Source organism: Mycteria americana, chromosome 19, assembly GCF_035582795.1.
Source record: "Mycteria americana isolate JAX WOST 10 ecotype Jacksonville Zoo and Gardens chromosome 19, USCA_MyAme_1.0, whole genome shotgun sequence".
Taxonomy (NCBI): domain Eukaryota; kingdom Metazoa; phylum Chordata; class Aves; order Ciconiiformes; family Ciconiidae; genus Mycteria; species Mycteria americana.
Window position 1 is genome coordinate 2650810 of NC_134383.1, and position 10026 is coordinate 2660835.

The 10026-nt window shown below is 37.2% G+C and overlaps 1 protein-coding gene across 4 annotated transcripts in view; it reads right to left on the reverse strand.

The window, feature by feature from the left end:
* Positions 1-10026, reverse strand: part of SIK2 (salt inducible kinase 2) — a 59012-nt gene that overhangs the window by 47150 nt on the left and 1836 nt on the right. For 3 of the 4 annotated variants that reach the window (XM_075521068.1, XM_075521066.1, XM_075521069.1), the window contains one exon: positions 890-1006. In XM_075521068.1, coding sequence (XP_075377183.1) covers positions 890-1006 — 117 coding nt within the window. Of the gene's footprint in view, positions 1-889; positions 1007-9942 lie in introns of those variants that run through there. The other variant, XM_075521067.1, reaches the window with a different exon arrangement.

The following is a 10026-nucleotide window of genomic DNA, read 5'->3' on the forward strand; positions in this document are numbered from 1 at the left end:
CCTATATTTTACTATACAAACTATGCACACTAAAAAAAGTCACAAGCAAAAACCTTCAGAAGTTTTCATTGTCTGCAATTGTTTGCCTTATCACAAGTGCAGGTTTCTCTCTTATGTAAATACACATTGTTGTACCATAATTAATCATCCTTTCTGTTATAAAGGGATGCATTCAATTCCACGACATATATAATGCACTTTAGGATAAATATCAATTTGTCCATAACCACAACAGAAGTGAAATGCAAGATTCCAACAAAAATAAATCCAAAAAACTAGTTATCCATCTCCTAGTAAATGCACTTCAAGATAAAGTGTTTGGGAAGCTCTTGCTTGGTGTGTGCACTTACATCACACCCACATCTGCAATCTGGATTTACGTATCCTCCTGTCTTATCTTTGGATAAGAAAAAAAGGCTGCAAGTACTCCTCAATCTGCACTCTGAGCCAAGACTCAACTAAGGAAAATCGCTATATCCATGCAGATCCTCCCAGCTAGTACTCACTGAAGACATATTATGCTGAGTATTCCTACCTTGCTCTAGCTTACATAGTACATCTACTAACAGACAGCAAAGTCTCATCACCAGGCATTTCCAACTCAGGTCTTCCACTAACATAAAGTTTACAACCTTCTGTGTATTTTAAGTAGATTTCAGGTACACTGGGGTATCTAACACAGGCAGCCTAATTGGTACCATAGAATGAAAAAGACCACAGCTAGTGTTCTTTCAAAAAACTTAGAACACTTATCCAATGCAAATCAATTCCAGAAAAGCTGAGTTTGTCATGGACAGGTGATCTGCCAGAAGTCACTGGTATAGAGCAAACTCTTCATACAGGAGCAGAAGAGAGGGCACAAAAGGAAAAAAGACACTGCTAACCATACCTGGTAGAGCTTTATAATGTGTGGGTGATCAAGCATTTTCATTATCTGCACTTCTCGGTAGATCTTCTCCAGATTCACAGCATCCAGCTGAGATTTGTCAATGATTTTTATTGCCACCTGCAGACAAATAGCAAAAGTGAGATTAAAACTCCCCAACATTTCCTCATTAGTTTATCCTTATTATAAAGGGAATAATGCTACCTCAGATAACTGGGGGCTTTCTTCTAGCTCAGAAATACATATCCCACACTTAAAAATACAGCAGCACAACATTAAACATGTCAGTAGTCCCACTAGGTGGCTGCAGGACTATCACCTACATCAGCATGTCAGAAAAAGAAAGTTTTACAAGAAATGGAAGACACAGAACAGGTCATGGAGGCCAGTGCTCCAATGAGCCCAGGCTCTTATATCAGTAGCAGGTGGGGACAACTGAGAATCCTTCATGAAGCAGTGTTGTAAAGACAAAAATCTTCTTAAAAAGCCTAATGGTGTCCATTTCTGGAGTCAAGGTAGCCAATTTGAATCCCACAAATACAAAATGGTATTTTAAAAGAAAAACTGTTGGCTTAACACAAATAATCAAAACATGGTGGATCCATGTAGTTTCAACTGTTACATGCTTATTTTAACTGTAATTAATATGCTACTACATAAGGACATCTGCAGTTCATCCATTCAGGGGAAAAAACTGTACAGATACATTTGTCAGTCAAACCTTGCAAACAGATCTCAATTAGTTTAGAAAACAGATCTTGGTCCTATTGACCTTGTTTTTAGCCAATACCTGCAAAGTGAATTACAGATAACTACACATGCTTAGGAGACTAAAAATTTCAAACAGAAGACATTTTAAAAAAAATTAAACCAAGAAGAAAAAATACAGCTGCTATAAAAAACATGCAAAGGATAACAATACTACAGAGTATTGAATATATAAACAGTGTTTATTCACCCTGAATATCACATTATTAATGCTGAAGCAGGAACAAACAATATAAATCACACAAATGCTTCCAGTTATAACTGCATTTCACAAACTATTGAACTATAGGAGACAGCTGCTATGCAGGAGTCAAAAATCCACAGGAGGTGAACCTCATTATCTCCAGTAAGGCTGATTACAGACCCACCTGAATTCAGAATTAACTATTTATTGACTTCATTTCAGTATGCTTTTGCTGGATAACCTCTTCAGAAGTCACTTGTCTTCCTCAACCATCAGAAAAATAAGATTCTGCTATGAGTGAATAAACGGACCTAGCCTTGTAATCAGTGAAAAGGTTTTTTTGGTTTTGGGGGGTTTTTTGTTTGGTTTTTTTTTTTTTTTTTTTTTTTAAGATGCAGGATGCACTCTTACATAGCTGAAGCAGAAAAAGATTACTTTCCAAAGCAAACAATTTTAAAACTTTTGAAAAAAGATAGGTGTGGCATTTTTTTAAACAATGTCCAATTAATGTAGAACTCACTGAAACTAGGTTTATCAAAAACCAATACACATAAAAATAGTGATATATACAGTCATTAGACAGAAAGCAAGAAAAAAGGTTCACATCCCACAACATTTTCACTGTTAATCACTAGTTACTCCATAGCCTTTATTCTTCAAAATGTAACAGTGGACACCAGAAGAAGTGCTACCTAAAATGGTATTTATCCACTCCATGCTGCCCTCCTCCTTCCCAGCTCTCTGCAACTTTCTTCTATCCTAGTAATAGCATACAGCAATTTAGGGGAACCTGATGTCTGATCTTTTCAAAACGTGCTTCCTCCTGTTGTCTTCTGCTAGCTATTGGCATTTACAGCACTCTCCATAATGCATCTACTCTGCCCTCTTTCACATTACCCTGCATTGCGCACTGAGAAGCATACAGAAACAGCGATGCTCAAGATGGCAGGACCTAAAAGATGACAAAGATCTCCCTTTGAAAGTTTCTGTCTTTTGACTATGAAGACACTATCTCTAAACCATGCAAATAAAACACATGGGTGACCTGCTTCTGCTCCTATTTGTTACCCCCTCATCCTATTCCCATTCCTTCCAACTACAATATTAATTTGCTGTCTTACACTTGGTATATGTATAAAACTTGATAATAAAGGCCTGGCTTCACACATGCAAGGAATAAGGGACAGGCAAAAGAAGAACAGTAACATGCATGGGACTGGACCATCCAAATGCATACTTCCCACTTGGTCTTGTCAGATTTGCACTCCCTTTGACTAGTCCCTACAGCAATTGCTCTTTCTCTCAGCAGGTCCCCTTTTGCTCACTTACAAAGGCAGACCAGCAAGCTGCTTCCTTATTTGGTCTGATTGTATGCCATGTGGCAGCAGAGGATGCAAACAATCATTCATGCAGCTTAAGAAAAAACACCACACAAAAACCATACCTTTAAGCCCCCCTGGCCTAATTTAAGATCACACCTAATAAAATGACTTCTGGTTATTGTTTATTTTTTGCAGGCACAATTTGTTACCCTAAGAAGAAATCACTTCACTAGAAAGTTACAAAATGTCAAAGTAATCAAACCAAACCACTAAAGCCAGACCAGATTCTTATACATCAGGAAATATTTATTAAAAACAACCCATGTGTCACATTTCTCACCTTCCTCTAATTTGTTTTATACTGTCTCTCTGGAAATCAACCAGAGACACAAGCTGGTTTCTCCTTCATTCTCCACATCTATCCTAGTTTACGACCATTATTTGGGTGACCTCCACATTTAAGAGGAATGGAGCCCAGTATTTCTTATTTACAAACCAATGAAAAGATTAATCTGTAGCAATCTTGCATTCCCATCACAAAACAGTAATACCTTGTTGCTTGACTGAAAGATGTATCTCCAATATTGGATAGATCAGGTGTTCAGGAAAGTCTAAATGCCTCCTTCATCAATCTAGAGTAATGCAAAAAATCTTGATGCTTTTTTTTTGGTATTTAAAGTTTAATGACAATCTAATTAGAATAGCAATTTACACAGACAGCATCAGCCTCTCAGTAACTTGAGGTATTTCCAGTAGCTTCTTTCTTCACATAGACAACACAGTGTAGAAGCTTTACCTAAAACTTGCGTCACTTGCTTGCAACTTCTAAGACTGCCTCCTTCCCTAGCTCTGGTTCATTTAGTCTCACCTTAGTCACTGTGCATTTTCTCCCCATAGTTAGGTGTTTTACAAAGCTCTCTTCAAATGCAAGCAAAAAAATACAGTAACTTCCTCCTGTTTACTCTTTACTCTACTTACTGCACATGGAAAAATGTGTGCAGTACAGAAACGCTAATAAAAGCAAAGCTATACAGCACTTCAAAGAAACAAAGTTAGGTGTAGCATAGAAGAGGAAAAAACCCAAACAAGTGAAACTGCAGTAAAGCAATAAATAAGGGGAGGTTTGGACAACTGGGGGGGACAACCCAAACCAACCAAAAACCCCAAGAGCAGCCTGCTCCCTGGGGCTCATGCCAAACCCTTGTTTATCTATCCAACACACTATAATCAGTTTGAGTAGCACAAATATTTATACTTCCTTCTTCTATACTTCTCACCCCCTCCTAAGAAGGAGGGGGAGAATCCTGCAACTGTATGGCTAGCTAGTGCTACTTTTTGCAATGAAGCTTGACTCCCATCACCTTATCCTAGTGATGGATCTAGCTTTACAAGTACACTGACTCTTGGTGTTTTTTCCAGTATAGTTTGGCACTTCCACAGTTTGCTCTGAAATTGAGTATTCCTTTTACTGAAAGTAAAAATATTTCAAATACAGCCTGTTACCACTTCCAAGCCTATCTACAAGTGTCTATGTTGCCAACTTTCTCCAGAGATATCAGGCATTATCCTGAACACTGCAGTTCCTACCTTCTAGCATCTGCAAAGAGTTTAAAAAAAAATAAATCAGTTTTTAGCTTTGTTTTCCCAGATAACAAAAGTATCCATTTCCCTAGAAAAACCCAGATAAGTCATTTGTCCTCCTTCAGTTTTAAATACTTCCATGTCCACTTCAATTTCTTAATAATCAGTGCCTACTATAGTTTTATGTTTTCCAAGGTTAGTAAGACTATGCAACTATATAATCACTTCAGTTACTAAGTAGTAAGTAATGTTGTATAAAATAAAAATGTGCCAAAGACATTCTTCATCTTTACATGGTTAAAATCCTTGAACAGATCTTACTTCCTGAGCAACAACCAGTAAAATTTCATTAGAAGAATGAAGCTTTTTAAAAAAAGAATGGGTCATATACATTTGGGAAGCATGGGTACAAATCCTGCTATAACCTTCACTACACTTTCTGGCCAAGAACAGTGCTTCATGTTCCAATGTCTCCTACTTTCTTCCTTTTCCAGAAGTTTCCTATCCTATGTCCTTGCTGCACACATTTAGAAATACAACAATTCCCAAAGACCGTTGAAAGACTGAAACCAAATCCTTCTTCTGAAAGTGTGGGAGCAAGAAAACAAGTCTTCAGGCCACACGTTTCTTGGAGCAGAATGACTCCAGAAAAATCCTCTTTCAATAGTTTTGAAAGATTTCCTTACCTCCCCATACCACAAGTAAAAAGTGATCGTAGATTTAGAACAAATCACAGAAGATTAACACTCCACAGAAGCACAGTAACATTCTATATTGTCTATACAATCACCCATCTACTCCCAAAATTATAACACTAACATGTAGCACTGATGAAAGTATTCTGCGTTTATAGCTTTTGAGTCTGAAAAGAGCCATTTTGTTTACACACTGGGCATTCAGGCACAACAATGTATCAAGGAGTTGGATGAATACTTCCACAAAAATGTTTTTATGAAGATATTGCCAGATAATAATCACAGCATTAATAAAATGCTCTTTATTAAGTCAATTAATACTGAACTCCTGCAGACAGCTATGGAACTAGAAAAATTACGTTATATGTGACTTCGCAAATGTTGGAAAACAAATTGTTTTGGAACACTACAGAATATCTCTGTCTCAGCAGGCTACTTGCTACCTCTGTCATCACGGTAAGAGATGCATTTTGTGCTGCCACATCTGTAATCCATTCAAACAAAAGACAAGACTTCTTTAGCTAGATCATTCAGTTGATAGCTATCACTAATATATTCATAAAAAGTGTGTGTTGTGTAACCACATTAGTTCAGTCTCTCAGATATCGGAAGTAATTCTAAGCACAGCTCTCCACTAATTAAAAATATCTTATTTGAGATGCAAGAGGAAGAGATGCAAACTAATTAAGAACAAGCTATACTTCCAGTTTAAATAGGTTTTTAGTTTAAAAAACCCTCCACATTACATCAAACCATATTTTGTCTTACAACGTGGAGTTATCTGGTACTATTTAGCAGTTGTTTTTGAACACGGAGAGTAAAGGCGTGTGCCTACTTGAAGGAAAAAATTTTGCTGTTTGCAATCCTTGTACAACTCTCAATATGTATATTATATACATGCACACAGTGGCAGGCTTCTATAGGAGAAGCAGCATAGCAGCAGCTGGCACCACTGCTTCTACAGTCAAATGCAGATTAGATATCACAGTCTATTCTAAATCTTCAATTTTCATGCATCTTACCAGGGCTACAGAAGATTTAGAGAAAAACCACTTGGAATACTTAAAATCCAGCAACTTCTTCATAATGACTTGAGAAGGAACAGTGCATTCAACAGCAACAGCTCACTTTTGTCCATAATCTCAGCTGTGTCATGGTGACAGGAAAAAAGGGAAGTAATTCTTAAGAGGTGGAGAAGCTGCTTCAAGATGGGGTACAGTTTCCCATCTGAAAAGTGTGTTTTGTTCCTGAATATACAGCTTACTAACGACTACTAGCATCTTGCAGAGATGTTGGAACATCACTTTAATCTTTTGAAGACAGTGCAGAGAGACCAAATGCACACAGAAATGAATTCTCATTTCTCTAGTATGGTCAATCATTGCCACAGCACAAGCAAACTGACTCTAATTTGGCACATGCCAAATTAAAGACTATTACATACATTTTGTGACTCTAGTTTTGGCTTTTTTTTTTTAAATAGTTATCACTTCTCCTAAGAAAAATAAGAGACAACAAACCAAAAAATGCCAACCAAACATCAATATACAGTATTAGTAAATACTTCAAATGTCAAAAAAAAAAAAGGGAATCTTGTTCCTTCCCTTATCTTCCCCTATAACCAGTTTTTGCTGCTGAAAGACTTACATTCCAAAATATCTTTGCAACTTTCATGACTTCTTTTAATTTAAAAATATTAGGAATACCACATGTTTCCTTCCCTCTTTCACTAAAGGCCTAGAAAACTGGAGTCTGCCCAATCTTCATCTGACATCTAGGAATTGAAACTGTCAAGGAGTGAAGGTGAAATACTTGTCAAAAAAGATGAAAGTTCTTCTGTCCTTCAGCTCCTTCAGCTTTCATTTTTCATTGTTTTTATTATTCATTTAATTCTCTGACTAGTCTTTAAAAAAAACACACCCCCCCCCACCCAACCAAAAAACACAACACCCCCCCAACATGGCCTAACAAGTTAACATACAAAAAGAGGTTTGTCTATGTCAGTGCAAGCTTTAAGGTTTCATGCAGGTTACAGAAATTAAGATTTGAGTTGTTAACCCAATACATCCTAAAAGTAGATAAACTGCATTAAAATGAACAAACACAACTTCCTGCAGTCCGGAGCAACTCCAATTTGCAACAGCAAAGTGTTTGGATATCACAGATTTATAACAGCATTAACCTCCCTTAGGGTGCAGCACATGATGCTCAACCTGATCCACCTGTGAGCTCGCACTCTGCCTCCAGATACACTTTCCTCCTCTCCGCCTCGCAATGGATCTAGAGAGTCCACAGCTGCAAACAGTTAAATCAGCACACCAGTCTTTTTTCTTGGCAGTTATGTCATTTTCCCACTGAATTACTCCACTAACCCAAACTGTGTGCTATATAGCACAGGGAGCTGCTGTCTCCACTTGTATCATTCACTTTTACACATACCTAAGCACACTCGATCAGGCACTCGCATCTAAACTAGTATCACATCTTGTATCAGGAGCTGGTAATTTTCAGAGAAAAGTGCAAACCACCTGTAACATACCAAACAGCTAAAAGCTTAACTGTAAGGACATGCTAGTCAGAAGGGTTTCATTTGCATCTGAGGAGCAATGGCTAGTATTCTTCTGTAGATGACTAATCCTTAGGGGGTATTAGTTACAGAGGTTGGGGTGGGGGAACATGACTCTCACACATAGCCTATTCACAAAGACTTTCCTTCATCCTTAAAGTAGTACCTTCATCTATTCTGAGAGCTTTTCACTACTGTTCATTATTTCACACGTCATCATATTTCACTAGAAGCAAATATCCATCTTCTTGAACTTTATGCTTCCCATTACTTTTGTTCTCTTTTCTTAGTCTCCTTCTGAGGAAGGATTTTGCTTATTTGTGCATGCCTCATTAACAAAAGTTACCCTGAGATCACAGGATTTCTCGGCAACAGGATAAATTAGCATGGCAGGAAAGCATGTGTCAGTAACTTAAATGGCAACAAACATGAAAACAAGCAAAGCAAAGGTCACATTCAACCATGTAGCCCCCTCTGGGCACCCTGTGTGGACTATCATTAAAGAGGTTCATGCACTACCTCTATTACTACAAATACATATCAATCCCCCTATTTTTCTTAACTCTCACACTTCTTTCTCTTTGACTATTTAGTCATGCAATTTTAGTGTTGCATTAATATAGGATTCAAGTTATGATTTCTGAGTTTGTTTGGATACACTATCTACTACTGTCTTATGTGCATTTTCTGCTTCATGCCTGGTTTCATTTTATTTTCACCTATACTTTGCTAACAATTTATGGCAACTAACTATATTTACTATTTTGAGTTCAAGTTACAATTTTATATTCTGATATGTAGGTTTTTCACGAAAAGGATGGATTCTGTACGTAATCCGTAAGCGCTGACCTTTCCAGGTAAAGCTATTTCCAGGTAAAAGTATTCCATCTTTTTTTAATTTGACAGTTATTGGCTAGTCAGAGTTATGTAAAAAAAACAGGTAAATATTTTTATAGGTGAAAGCCATAAAAAATAGTACTGATGCTAAAAAAGTACTGATGCTAAAAGACCCCAACAACAAACAGCTTCTAAATTTAAAGGGTTCAAATAGGGAGATTCAGGAGAAACTCAGACAAGGAAATAGTCCTTTTTAAAAGGGCTTTCTGAGCAAGTCTCAACAGCAACACAGTGCAGATCTTCCCGCAGTACAGACCTGATGGTACACAGGCACAGCCTTTCCAGAACCTAATAAGCTGAATATTCTTCCACTGGAAGTTTAATAAAGGCACAGATGAATGTGAGGAATTAGCAACTCAATAAATTTAAGCAACAGTTTAGAACAAGCTTGAAATATGAACAACCTTCCATCTAGAAACATTAATAAGCAGGACTTCCACTTTATGTGGGTAGTCAACTAATACTAAATCAAGTGAGGTGGTCCAAACTTGAAGTGCTTAATTCAAAGTAGTATTTGGCTAAGATTAATTTCCCCTGACATCACTAGAAGCGATCTTAATAGGGTTCCCCTTCCTCAGAGACCATGTAAATACTTCCAGCAACTAACTCAGCAATTAAGTTCCAGATAAACATTCTTGCATCTCTTACTGCAGAAAGTCAGTGTGTGTAGCTGTACTGCAAAATGAAAGACCTTGACACAAATCTCCAACACAGGCACATCTGCTGTAAAAATCATACAGAAGATAAAAAGGCTTCAGACTGGACACAAGGCTCCTCACAAAAGGAAAGCTGGTTAAAAAAATTCAAGACTGAATTCCAGTGTATTCTAATACAGCAGTTTCTTGGGACATAGATGGAAAAAAAGAAAAATCACACCAGAGTTGGGGAGCTGTTAAGCTCTAAGTTTTCTGTAACCTTTGTTATTTTGAACAATAGCAAACAAATATACTTTCTAAAATGACAAATAAAAATACAAATTAAAGTTTACATCCCCAACAAAGTCTGCCAAAGAAATGAGAACTATAAAGTAAACAACAACTTACTATCTTCAAGTGAAGCACTTTGAAGTTTGGCATATGGCATCAAACTTGGGAACAGAACACTAACATCACAAGGTCTTTGCTTGG